This window comes from Vicugna pacos, chromosome 7, assembly GCF_048564905.1.
Source record: "Vicugna pacos chromosome 7, VicPac4, whole genome shotgun sequence".
Taxonomy (NCBI): domain Eukaryota; kingdom Metazoa; phylum Chordata; class Mammalia; order Artiodactyla; family Camelidae; genus Vicugna; species Vicugna pacos.
Window position 1 is genome coordinate 75,150,360 of NC_132993.1, and position 14,704 is coordinate 75,165,063.

General features: G+C 38.0%; 1 protein-coding gene across 1 annotated transcript in view; it reads right to left on the minus strand.

The window, feature by feature from the left end:
* The window catches only part of RELN (reelin), a 440,736-nt gene that overhangs the window by 187,094 nt on the left and 238,938 nt on the right, over positions 1-14,704 (minus strand). Inside the window, exons 9-10 of the mRNA XM_072965186.1 lie at positions 3,937-4,033; positions 1,170-1,410 (exon numbers count right to left, since the gene is read on the minus strand). Of these exons, the coding sequence (XP_072821287.1) occupies positions 1,170-1,410; positions 3,937-4,033 (338 nt within the window). The remainder of the gene's footprint in view (positions 1-1,169; positions 1,411-3,936; positions 4,034-14,704) is intronic.

A 14,704-nucleotide genomic window follows, 5' to 3' on the forward strand; every position in this document is an offset into this window, starting at 1 on the left:
CAAACCTTGGCCTTGACACCTGCCACTCCCTCTTAATCTCAGTCAGTCCCCAATCTTCTCCATTCCCTCTCATAAAAATCTCTGAAATCCATCCACATTTTCTCATCCTCTCTCCCCTAATTCTGGCCAACACGATCTCCCAATGGACTACTGTTACCAGCCTCCTATTTGGTTTCCCTGCCGGCACTCTATCCCTTCCACTCCATCCTTCATCCTCCAAGGGATATTTCAAAAATCAAATCTAATGTCTGACTCTTTTCAGAGCACTTCAGTGATTCCTTATCACCTTCAGGATCAAGTTCAAACTTTACAGCAGCTGGCAAGACCTTTAAAGTTTTGTCACTGGCCATGTCTTCAGACTTAACTATCACAAATCTCAACTCAAAATATGTTAGACAACTATTTGGAACGCTGTCCAAGGCCCCTGCTTTATGCCGTCACCTTCCAGCCTTTAAGTATGGGATTTATGATCCTAGAAACACTATCCGTCCCATCTGGCCAATTCCAAATTCCCCTTCAGTCTCTGCCTGGACCCCTATTCTCCTGAATGGCCTTCCTAATCCCTCAAGTCTGAATCTGGTACTTTATCTTATACTTCCACAGCACTCTAAATTTTCCCAGCAAGCCATAACAATTATGCTGTTTTTACAAACTAGTGGTTACCAGCGGGGAGAGGAGTGCGATCTAGGGACGGGGAAGTGGGAGGCACAAACTGCTGGCTGTAAGACAGGCTCAGGGGTGTACTGCACAACCCAGGGAGGACGGCCAATATTTTGTAATAACTGTAAAAGGCGAGTAACCTTTAAAACTTGTATAAAAATAAAACATTTTTTTAAAAAAGAAAAAAACTCAGTTATGCTGTTCCATATGTGCATGTTGATATGTCTAACTCCCCCCACTAAACTGACAGCCACAGGGAGGGAAGAAACATATCTGCCTTTTTGTGGTTATACTGTCTAGGTTCAACCCAGTGCACAGTGGTTCTCAAAAATACTTGTTAAAGAGATTAATAAACGAACGATTTTCCAGCCTTACAGGGGAGGGTAAAGTAAATAAGAATGTTACCCATTCCTTTCATAGTGGTTTTAGTGAAATAGTTATCCTTGTACAAATTGGTTTACTCAGCTTTGAGATTTTAGAGAGAAGAAGGAACAAAAGAGAGATCAAACCTTCACTGTAGCTCCTGGGAAGAAAAGCCAGTTGCCAGTGTCTACTGGATCCAGACTATCTTCTAAAACAACTTGTCTGTGGGCGGAGTTGATGACCAGGATGTTATCCAAGGCCCAGCAGGCTTCATACACATCACCCTCACGGAGATTCTCCTGCTTCCACTGAAACTGGACGTTCTCCGCTTTGGCAGCTTCAGGAAGGTAGAGGATATGGATGATCGTGCTGACATTGGAAGGGGCTCTAGAACACACGGTGAGATGAGAATTGGTGCCACGATAAAGTTCAACAGCACCCACTTTATCTTCCTTATAGATTCATTCTGTTTCTTAAGGAAGACTGTAGTTTTATTATCTTAAAAATACTATACACATTACAGGTGAAATATTTAACAATCCCATACCCTTAAACCTTTTAATATATGCTGATTATTAAGATGTTCATATTGAGCGATGACAGTTTAAATCTTAAATGTCTTAAACAGCTTTATTTTTAACGCAAGGCAGGCAGTAAGGATATTCAAGTAAGCCAGTAAAGGGATAATTGAAGAGAAAATGGTGCACAACTGCGTGGTACCTGTAAGAAATCAAAGTGCATCCAGCAGTTTTTTGTGCATGGTAGACACACAATTTAAAACTATTTATTTTTATATGATACAAAGAAGAAAAAAAGGAGAAAAACTATAAAATTATTAATTTTAATTCTTGCTTTGAAATTTTGCATCTTTAGAGATCACTGGATGTTATATGTTTCATAATCAGTTTTTACCTAATAGTTATTTTATTTCCAGCAACCAGAAACATTTGTGTTTTGAAAATGTGAGATTTGTCATGAGAATTAAATGCTCCCATTTATAATTCTTTACAATTTCATGCACCTCAGTCTTTAAAAACATGATGCAACTTAACATGATTTTTATGTTGCATCTGTTGGAATCTAGGTCTTTTTGCTATATAATATTTTTTATTAAACATTTTATTCTACCGAAGTAGAAATCTGATATAGTAAAAATGATGGCTTTACCCAAGATTAAAAGTGGTACTGAAATGCAAACTAGTAGTACCCTGGGCTTACTATAAATCAGTTTTGAAAGGACTAGAGGAAAGCCATATTTTTCACTCACCAATGAAGCACATATAAATCTGCAGAATTGTCAGCGGAGGTTATAAATGGTGTACCTTACCTTTGGGGAGAATCCATTCCCCTTTCTTTTAAAATATTTAATGATGAGTATGTTTTTAAGTTCAAAAAGAATTTAAACTTGTGAAGATAATGTATTTTACTTTAAGTAGTGATTGAAAATATGTTCACTCGTATCACTAATGATAAGAAAAACTTGCATTAATGCATATGGTAGTTTGGTGCATGGCCTAAAATTGAAAGTCTTATTTAGTGAAAAATAAATGGAGTCAGCTGAATATGATCTTTATATCTTGTAATTAAATGTGTACATTTGCTATGTGTCATATCAAAAGCATATAGCTGTTGTTCATCAAGATCTATGTACTACAATTTATCTAAACTATGATATATAAAAATAACTATTAGAAAGAGAAAAAATGGAGGTATGAGTAAAACTTCCAATACTTATGCGGCCTTGCTTAAAGCCATTTATATAAATCAGTATTTAATCTGAGTGTATTTTCAGAATAACTACTAGAAGTTACAAAGAATAGCAAAATGCCCTGTTATAAACTTGGCAATTGGCACATTATGTCAGAGCTTGGCTTATACCAGGTGCCTATAAATTATATTTTGTCCTGCCACTGAGGGAGACACTCTATTAAAATCCACGAGCTAGAATCACTTTTCTCAGTTTTTGGTTAGACTAGAACTTGGACTGTGAGACTTTCACTTTTATTTGAAATGCTACCTAGAAACTTTGGAAAGATTGGTTTAGTATTAAAGACTAAGAACCTAATATTGATTCTTCTCCTGCAAAGAAATCAAAATCCTTTCCATATGGAAATAGGGTAAGGAAAATAGCATGAGAAAAAAGGAAACTATTACAAAAGTGATGGAAAATGTTCCACTTGAGTCATACTATTTAAGAACTAAACCAATCAGAGTAACTACTTAACAAAATGTAAGATATTTTTTCCTTTAAATAACCCACCATACCTGAAAATAAGCATTTATTTTGAATTTTATTTTCTGATTTAAACTACACAGAAATAGTTAACAAAATTTGAGTTTCGCTAAATTTAATCAAATAGTTTAACCTTGTATGAGCTTTTTCCTCTTCAAGCATCCTACCTCATTTTCTTATGAAGGGATTTCTTTTTTAATAAAGAATATGTTAATATAATTTTAGAACTGGTGTTATGGAAATTAGAAGGAAAATGATAGAACTAGAGATTAGATCCAAAAGGCTATTGACTCATTATCATCACGGACTGCAAGGAGTTTAGGTGGTAGTCTGATATATTCCAGGCCACAGCCAGGCCAGCTAGAGAGAGGGGTGGTGACGTAATTTGTGGAGGATCCATCAGGAAGGTTACTACCTCAAATGTATTTTTACCAAAAATAAGTAGTGTGCTGTAGCTACTACTGACAGCCGGCAGTACTGAACGGAAAATGACACTTTTTACAGTACCTTCTTCAAATAGAGCAGGTAGTAATAACATGTGCATCCGTGCAATCCAACATAACTAACAGCCAGAGTCCCTTAACCATGAGGCATAAAGTCAGCAGTAGCGTGAAGGCAAACAGAGAAGCAGGAGTCCACCTACATCAAAATGTATGAAAATACTCTGAATGATGACAAACCTAATTTTCTCAAGCTGAATCCAGTCTGCAGTGTTATTCTTGGCATAGGACACGATGATGCAAGGGTCTGAGTAGCTAAAGCGACATGAACCTGAGCCTGTAAACAGCAAGAACAATAAATTTCAAAGTTAAAAAACAGTGTAATTACATGTTACTCTCCTTGATAAATACTTCAGGTAATTTTCTAACCACTTATTTATCCGGTCATTTCCCCATTCTTCTAACTATGCTGAAATTTCTTGTGATCTGTTCTGATAAATGATACTTGATAAATATTTTTAGGAATTGGTAAAAGGGTAAACTGCAGATCCCTTTAGAGATACATGAACTTCTAAGTTAAATTATAATAAGCACTTAGTTCTATGCCAAGACATATCTAAATATTATAGAACAATTAATAATGCCATTATAGTTCTTGCAAGTTAATATCGACGATTGCATTAAACGGCCTATAAGTCATTCAACGGTATGAAGAATAAAAACAGCATTCCTCTTCTGTGTGTGTACTATTTAAATGATGAGGCAGGATGTGAGAAACTAAAATATTGTCAAGTAAACTCAAGCACTAAGTGAATGAGAACTATGAGAGAGATGATTGATGTTATTCTGTTATAGCCCAGCATTAGATTTAAAAGAGAGACATTATGTCCCATTGTGGATATTTGCTGATTGTTTTGTATGATTATTTTCAATACCTGAGATGCAAATACAAAAGAAAGTTTCAAAACTCTGATAAGAATTTGTTTCTACATGTTCAATGAATTCACATAATAAAGCACAGATTGACTGTAATTTCAAAGATCTTCTTAGATCCCTCAAACAGCCATGAAACATAAGCCAGAAGTAAGTTCACTGTAACTCAATAGCAGGTTTTTTTTAAAAAAAATATTATATTAAAAACAAATGAACCAAAAAGAAAAAGACATCGTGCAATTTATGTTTAACGTTCACCCATCTGCTAGAGGAGCCTTGGTTCAGCAAACAGCATCTGTTGACGGTTTTTACATTTGTAGTACTCAGGAGTTCCAAGCTGTAATCAGACTCATTTATTTTATTTCAGTGGTGTTTGGTACAACACCAGTTAGTCTGCCATCGCCAAAGCTGGCAATGTGCTAAAAAGGCCAAACAGCAGTTTCCCTAGATTTATTCTCACAGCTAAAAAGCAGATGAAAAAGCATGAAAGAAAGGCTATTGAAAGGAAAGCTACACAGCAACCCTGAGCTCAAACAGAAACCTACTTTCTGCCATTCTGATCATTGCTAAATTCTACCTTTCTTAAGTAGCTGCTTAAAATAAATCCCAAACTGTGGGGCTGGAAATGGAAACAGCCAGGATTATGTGAGACAAACTTCAACACAAACAAGCAGGAGGTCTGGCAGGCAATCTGTTTATTTCAAAAGAAAGTTCAAATTAGCTCAGATAATTTAAACTGTATTTAGGTGCTTCCTTTATATTTTATACACCATACGTACTTAAAAGCAAATGCAACAAATGGAACAAATGATAACCAACAATGTTCCTCATGGAAGCAATTCTATGCAAGTTTTTTACAAATTGAGAAAAGAGAAGGAAGGCTGATAAATCTTAAAATAAAAATGTGCCCAGTGTGGCCCTGATGATGACCAATGTGACCTCTCTCCTGTCTATTTTCTTATGCTACCGTCCCAGTGTTATGAGGATAAATTTATTATGCACCCATGAAACAAAAAGGCACTTGGCAGCTGACTCACTTTTCCTCCCTCAGTCATTAAATTCTTTCGTATTTAAAACAGTAATATCTTCTGGCTCCATCTCCTCCTCACTATTGTCATTGGACTCTCAGTAGCTCTTCCCAGAACTTTGCAGTAGGATTAGCTGGGCTCCCTCTTTGCAGCTTCACATGTCCTCCCCCATCCACACTGTCGCCAGTGATCTTCCTACAAATGAACTGAATCGTTATCTCCCTGCTTATAATCCTTTAATAATTTCTTAGTCCTTTAGGATCAAGCTGAACTTTCACCGCTGGTGGGATAAAGGTGCACTCTTCCTAGAGACCAAATGCGTACTCTGGAAAACAGAACTAGCCCAGGGTTATCTTAAAGAGTATCCATGTGAAAGACAGTCCCAAAGCCACAGAGACTCCAACAGGGGTGGACAACTAGAAAACCAGGACGGGGGTAGAGGGTATGGAGGGACAGTCAGAGGAGAGGCACTAACCATGCTGAGGGCATTTTTCCACCTGGAGGAACTGTCCCCCCAGAGAACCAGTCAGCTTTGAATATCTGCCTGACTCGGGGCCACTCCCATCAAACTACCAAACAGGCGTCAATCCAAAGAACAACTGACCTCCACTCCTACTCCTAGTACAGCCGTTCCACGTATACTGACTGGGTGAAGTTTTCCTCACATGAACGCTTCTGAACTGCAGCCCCAATATCACACAGACTTTGGTCGGCAGAATAAGATTTGTCCTTGCCCAGACTGACAATGGCTGCATGTCTCTGTGATGAGGGGAGGAGAGAGTCAATTAAGGGCCATGTGCCCAGGGGCCTAATGCCCCCAACTGCCTGCCCCTACATGTCCTGGTGCAGGGCAATCACATGCCTCAAAGAACCTATCATGCACTGAGGGGACAATAATAAGCAGATGCCACCTGCAACAGGTTCCTCTTTCTTTCCTGTCTTAAATCAAAGATCTTTGATTGTCCAAGCTGACACTTAAAACCAGAAAGGAAAGACAAAGCCAAATGAAAAATGCAAAATATTCTCTCATTTGCAGATCCATTTTCTCTCCTTCAGATCACTTCCAATGTAATCGCGATCCTTCAATCTAAAGTCACAATTTGCAAGGATTTTAAAAATTGCTGAAGGAGAGAAGATAATTTAGAACCGTGGTTATGAAAGTATGGTCTGAGAATCATTGACAGACTCGAGCAGGTCTAAAAATTCAAACTCTTTCTTTGGTTCTCACCACAAATAAGGAAATTTCATAATGTTTTGTGTTCATAAATAAAACTGATGGACTTCTAGAATTTACTGAGGACCCCCATCCCCATCTGAGAAATCTAGCTCCTGTGTAGAGCCACACACACCAAGATTACTACTATATTCCCAGGTCGGGGAAGGACAGGATATTTTGTGTTGAAGGTACCTCATGAGTGTTGTTTCCAGTTGGTCTTGGTTGTCAATTTTTGATTTTAAATTGACAAATAAATTGATAAATGATAAAGACCCACCTACATGTATTTGCTGTAACTGTCATTTACATTATTATTGGCTATTTAGTCAACTCATAGTACATAGTGATGGGTACTTGCAACAATTCTGGCCTATTATTGGTTTATAGTTTGTCCTGTGCCTTAAGACATTTACACTGCGATATAAATACCATCTCTACTCCTGCTAACGCAGATAGCGACATAATGCCTTGAAACTATCTTGCAACAAAGCAACACTTGATGATGTCCTGAATTTGTGCTGTTAAATTTTGGCCTATGGATTTGTGCTACTTCAATAACTTGCTCTGTTTTATCAAGTCATGTACAAAAATACTGTTTTTTAAAAAATTTTTTGGAATTTTCACATAATCATATGTCTAAGTTCATTCTTATTAGGTAACGATGCACCATGTACAGTTAAGAAAAACAGAAACGCAGACAGTAATGGCCTCATCATTTCAACCACTGTCCCAGTGTTTTCTGCCTTCCTCCTGTTACAATGGATGATGTGTTTCTGTTCCAATCAATGGTGAACCTTCTCATGTGGTCCAAATCCCATCTCCTCTTGCCCTTTAAAATCTCCCTTCTGTTTCTTCTGCATCAACAATTTCTCCCAGTGAGTTTCCGGGATCATTCCAATCGTCATACAAACATCATAGAAACTTTCAAAGCATCTCCCTTCTTAGAACACTTTTTTTCTTAATGTCACATCCCTACCTTTTGCTCCTTTCAATTCTGTTTTTATTCCCCTTAACAGCAAAACTTCTCAAAAGGGTTGTCCAGTGATGGCCTCCACTTCTTCATGTCTTACTCCCTTCCCCTCCCTCCACGCAGGCATCTACGCTCAAGCACTACCCTGAAACTGCTCTTGCTCAGGTGGCTGGGGAGTTCGTGTTGCCAAACCAACAGATCATTTCCCCATATTCAGGCTACTTGACTTCTCAGCAGGACTGGTCACGTCCATCCCTTCCTCCTTCTTGGATATTTTCATCTTGTGGCTTTCACCGCCTTCTTGATTTTCTCCTGCTTCACTGGCTGCTGCTTCTTAGTCTTATTTGTTGCCTTTTTCCTTCTTGACCTTAAATTGTTTTGGTGCCTTTCTCTTCTCTTCTCTACATTGCCTCCCTTTACTTTGAAGTTTTACACAACATCTATAACAAATCACGTCCAGGATAAGATCTCCCACGAGATCCACACTTGTAGATCCAACTGCTTACTTTCTCTCTAACGGACATCTCAGACTTATTAAGTCAAACTCAGAAGTATTGGTTTTCCACCCCCCAAATATCCACTACCCTTTTCTTTTCAAATGACATCATCCCAGTTGCTCAAACAAACAAGCAAACAAACGAAAAAACACTAGGAGTCGGCTTTGATTCCTCCCTTTGCTTCACCTCTCACTTCCAACCCCCTTAGCCTGTGCTGGGAGTTCTGCTTCCAAAATATTGTTCAGCTTCTCTCCCTCCCTCCTGGTACTACCTTAGTCAAGTGGACATCACATCTGGTTGGTTTCCTTGCTCCCCCTTTTATCCTCCTGTAAACCATTCTTCAAAAACAGAGGGGTCTTTTAAAATGTTTTAACAATCAGGTCATTCCCTGCTTAAAACCCTCTCTAGGCTTCTCAGAACACTAGGAACAAAAGGATGAGTTCCTCACGATACAGACAAAATTCTACATGATCTTAGACCTTCCCTTACACCACTCTTCCACTCATTCACTAAGCTCCAGCCACTCTGGACTTTATTCCTCCCTCCTGAACACTCAGTCTCAGGGTCTCTGTGCTCCTCCTCTCTGCCTGCAGTGACATGGATTCTGTCAATTTCCTCACATTCTATTCCCTCCTCATTCCATTCTCATCTTTCCCCACAGACCATCCCTTGGCTGTGTCCCTTGTCTATTAGGGATCTGGGCAGGTATCACCTCCTCCAAGAAGCCTTCCCTGATCATTCAATCTAAGAAGCCCATCCTCAACATCCAATTATCCTCCACCTTATCACTCAGTTTTATGTTACTCATAGTACTTATCAGTATCTAAACTGATCTTTTATTTACTTGTTTACTTGCTTATTGTCCATTGCCTGTCAGAATGCAATTTCCATCACAGCAGGAACGATGTCTGTTTGCTTGCTACTTGTGTCCCTGGTACCCACAACAGTGCCTGGTGCACAGCAGAAGCTCAATAAATTCTGGTGGGATCATGAATAAGTTTGCTGTAATTTTGTTTATTTAGTTCTCCATTTCTTTGTTTCTACTGAGGTGTATTTATATTAGAAAGGGGAACTATAACAGTAGATGGGACTTAGAGACTTTCAACTTGCCTGAATTGGGTCAAAGTGACAAAACATCTCAGAGCCATGCTTTAGAGTATCTGGACTGCGTGTATCCTGACCTCAGCTTAACTCTGGTACTGTTATCTAGTCAACAGGGCAATAGTTCTTCCAAGTTAATTAGAAACTGCCCTAAGATGACTTAGATGGTTGCACAATCCAGTCTGCTTTTAGAATAAAAATATCAGAGACAAATTACATGAGTAATTATGGTACATGTTTATCAGCCAGATAAAGTAATGTGAGGAATAATGATAGCCAGATGAATGATTTTGCTTATTAGCAAAGTCTTACTGTAATGGCCAAGCATAATTGAAAATAAGCAATTTGCAAAGTCATACAAAGTAGTCATAAGCCACCCAGAATATCATCCCCAAGGCACATGTTCTGACCTCTCCGTCAGGAATCACTTTCTACTGTGTTAAAAAAAAATTCTCAAATGTAATATCTTCTTAATTGTAAGATATCTTGTCCCTTCAAGTTGATTAATTTTGTTTCTGTTTGAATATTTAACTAGATTAACACACTGTTGTAAGGGAAAAACCCATTTTCATGTTTAGAAAGAACCCTAATAAAATTGTAACCTTACAGAAAAACGTTACTCCAAATTGTAATGTTATAAAATCTTTCATGATAAGTGCATTTTACAATAGGTCATGTAGCCTTAAATAGATCTTCTTTAATTTTTCTCATATGAGGGAACTCTACATGATAATAAATTAAATGCTTGTTAGTATTACTGATAATTCTATATAATTTTTTAACTTTTTTGTTTTTTTTTTTACAGTGAAACTCCCTCTGATATAAGTTATCTTCCAGAGAGAAATTATGTGCAGGGGTCAGGAGAGTGGATGGTGGGTGCAGGCTGCCAGGTTTGCAATCTGGGCTTAGACACTTTTTAGCTGTGTGACCTTGGACAGGTCACTTATCTTTTCTGTGTCCAGTTTCTACATTTGTAAAATGTGACTAATAATAGCTAGTTCTTCATAGAACTGTTGTGAAGATTAAGGTGTTAACACATGAAAAGTGCCTAGAAAACAGGTCTTGCTTGGTCCACACTCTTGGAAAGATTTTTTTTTTGTTTCATAAATTCATTTATCTTAGAAAAAGGGGCAAATATTTGTTCACAGGCTATATACAAAATTGAATTACTGCTTATCAGAGAACTAATGACACACTTTCCTCCCTACAGCTTTTTTTTTTTTTTCCACTTTGGGCTATTTCCCAGTTCTTTAATGGAAATGCTGTAAGTCCAATATAAAAATGAAAACTGAGACCAAATGAGTAATCTACCTGTTTGTTAGCACCACTGGTGAATGTGATAGAGGAAAAGAGAAGAATCTACTTGGTAAGAAAATCTGCTCTGGGACTAGGACAGCAAGACAAATCAGTATAAGGAGATGCGTTTCATAAGGTCTTGACAAGTGCTAGAGTGGAAACTTGATCTTTCAGTTCCCAGCATCCGAAGTAAACAATAAATCTAATCAGTTATAATTTTAATGGCACCCACAAAGAAAAATAATTCCAGTCCCTCAAGAGAACATATATGGTTGCTATGAGCAGGTAGGTACCACCATGTGTGTGCCCACTTTACAGGTAAGGAGACTGAGGCAGAAAGGTCAAGCAATTTACCCAGGGCCCAAACAGCACTCAGAACTGGGCAGACCAGAACCCATGCTTTCAACCACTTCACTGTACTCCTTTTGGTGCACAAAGCATACTTAAAAAAAAGATTGTTTAATTTTCACATGGTCAGAACACATTGGGACAGGCTTCTGTGCTTCTACTCAGGCTCATGATGTGAGCCATAACAGCCCTGTTGTTGGTGAATGGAGAAAAACCTAGAGGACCAAACCACCGTTATCCTCAATATCAAGTTTACTTGGGTACCATTTTCTCTGTAGGTTCCCTACCTAGTCCTCTCCTTTCCCTGCCCCCCACAGCCAGTCCTCCAAACCCGCAGGCCCTCCTCCTGCACAGTTATTGAATCTATACCTTTATTTTACCTTTACCGCAACCTCCTTGGACCATCTCTCACCCAGATCAATGTGATAACCTCTTAACTGGGCTCTCAGAACAAACACAAAAGGTTAACCTTCTTGTAAAGAATTTCTTTGTCATTTGTTTTAAAAATCTCTAGAAAGGTATTTTAAAGAAAAATTTTAAAAAGTAGTTATATTCCAGGAAAGCAATATCCTAACATTTCCCTACTCAGATCATTTTAATTATGTGGAAAGCATTAACCTGATATAATGTTGCAATCAGGATTAAATTTAAGGTAACCGCATAATCCACATGTGTATCCTAAACAACAAATTCCATAATAGCTTGTAAATTGGTTTCTGAAGTAATCATTTTACTACAAAGAAACCATTAATATTTACAAATGTAAAACACTGCCTAGCACTTGTTATTTAAAAATGAAGAAATAAAAAGAATGGCTAAGCTTATTTCTAGAAGGTTGTTTCCTTTTACTGCTGAAAAGCCACATCACTATGATTCTAACATTTTATTGTAAATCTTGGTTTGATCTTTGAACCACTTTATTCAATTTAAAATTGCAACCCAAACTGGTATCAACTTTTACCCCTGGTTCCATTTAAATAGAACCATCCCTAGTATAATTTAGAAAACATAATATAAATTAGTTTCCACTTTTGTTATCGGGAGTTAGGCCAAGATGATCGATTTAGCAATCAGTCAACCAATGAGTCAACCTTAAAAAGTATTTCTTATGTCTGAGGTACACATGAACTCAAAAGCCTATTTTCTCATGATTCAGTCCCGCTTCTCTTGACTTCGGCTGTCATTCAGGAAAAACTAGGAAATGCGTGCCCTTTGAAGAGCCTTTCTCACTAAAGAAGTAAAATATCATTTAGGACTGACATTTACATAAGGCGTGTGGCACCCTGTTAGCAGTCCACATGGCTCGTACGTTGGCTGTTCCTTCTGATGGGCTAACTTACCTACACAATTCAAGCCTCTGCTCAATGGTTACATCTTCAGAGGCCGTCCCCTGGCCACCTCCAACAAAATGCTACCCCTCACTTGCTGTCCCCTGATTAATTTTCTTCGTTGAATTCATTACTCCCTGACATTCATTTGTTTGATATTCACCAGCATGTCAGCCCTACCAGGGCAAAGATTTTGTTTTACAAATCCTGTCTCCCCAGTGCCTTGAGAGCTGCTTCACACAGAAGAGGAGCTCGGTGAATAGCTGATGAATGAATGAATGAATGAATGTAGGAACCACTTGTCAGTTAAACTCTAGGAAGTCTTTTGAAAATGCAATGATGTTATTATTATTATTACTGGCTCTTTTGCATTGCTTCTTTTCAGTAGGATAAGAAGATGGTGGTGATTTATAGCCTCTGTCCTCCAGCATAGAGTCTGTCACTCTTCTAGGGAGAGCTAGAGAGGCAGCATTTTCAATCTCTGATGCTAAGAATTGTTTGAGTAACATCACATGGTTCAGATGATGCTGCCTTTCTGTTCCTCTACTTAGTATCTTTCCCTCATGTAAAAACAAGCTACAAGGAAAAATTAACCACAATTGGTTGAATAAAAGTATGGCAAGTAGTTTGATATTTTTTGGGGGGGTTGCCTGAACTAAAACAGACACCATCATAACCATATTTTCAGACAAAATGTATTCCTAGTTAAGTCATAGTTCATTCCTGTTGCTCAGTGGCAGGATTTAGGACCGCAGTGGGAAGACATCAAAGAGATCATACAGGTGAACACTTTCACTTTACAAACAAGTTGCCAGGGGTTCACACAGGCTCCACCACTTGCCCAAGGTCATGCGGCAAGCTCAGTCAGCAGAGAAAGGACCATATGGCCTGACTCCCAATCCAATGCTCATCTCCCTTACCCATTTATGCCAACAGCAAAAGTTGTTTATCAATAAAAATGAGTCATCAAGACATGAAAATATGCTGTATAATATTCTCAATGTAAAAAAACACATGGCTTAAAATATCTACATTCTAAAACCTTTTTTTCTTATTTTGCATTAATGAATATTATTTACTGGGAATCAGAAAACCAGCTGCAGCAGTGTATAGAAATCCCCACAATCCCCACATATGACTACTGAGGTAGATAAAAACAATAGAATATTAAATAAGGAGATAGAGTGAGATAGGTATTTGGAAGGGAAAGTTGAGGCTGTCCCATGAACAAAGTGTAGAAATGACAGTAAGTTAAAAAAAAAAAAGAAAGAAATGACAGTAAGTTTATTAAAAGAATGTAAATATTTCTTTATCAGTGTAACATCTATAAACATAATGTTCAATTCTAACATGTTAGTGCAGATAGTACATAACACGACAGTGTAGACAGAAGTGGATTTACCACGAAGCTTAAGCTTCAGGGCCCCTCACTTGAGCTAGCACCCTCAGGCCCTGGGAGGAACTCTAGCAATGTGCTCAGATGACCATGTTTTACAACACTTGCAACAGGTTAAGACCACTGCCTCCCTTCTTGACTGCTGCCTCACCATGTTCCCCTCATGCCAGGTGGTGTTGGAGTGGTCACGGCTGCTTTTGGATCCAGCTAAGGGGAAGCAGAGTTGGAGATACGTGTGCGTCTGAAACAGTTATGCAGTTGTGCAGGTCACTTCTATTTTATGGTGTAGTCATTCTCTGCATAGAAAGAGCTTCCAGGAACATATCTACTGCCCACTGTGCTGACACACCTGTATCATCATGACTCAGGAACAGTGATGATGAACTGGTCAATGAGTGATGTCAATTCAAAGAGTAGCTAAGATTAGTCACTGAGCAAGAAAAGTTAAAATGTCCTGAAATTTTATAGTTCATACATGAAAAAAATGAGAGGGATTTTTATAATTTGCTAATAATCCTAAAATCATACATGACATATCAATAAGGAGTTGTGAAGGTAAGATGTTAATAATTAAAAAAAAACTGATCCAGCAAGCTAGAAGCAGAATTATTTTTCTAGACTCCAAAGAGAAAAACTATAAGATTGTCACATGAAGAGGCGATATGCAACCAAAAATCATAAGGGAAAAAGTATTTCAGGCAGTTAACAAAGATATTAGACTTTTTGGATTGGGTGATGTTTGTGGTATCGTCAGCTTCTAAAGATTTGTAATTTGTTTTGATTTCTTTTCTTATTCTAAATAAACACTCACATTTGTACCTAATTTTGAATGTGTAATTTTGTATTCTTTTCCTTAAAGTGAACCTAGCCCCCACTCAAACTGTGTAAGCTTCAA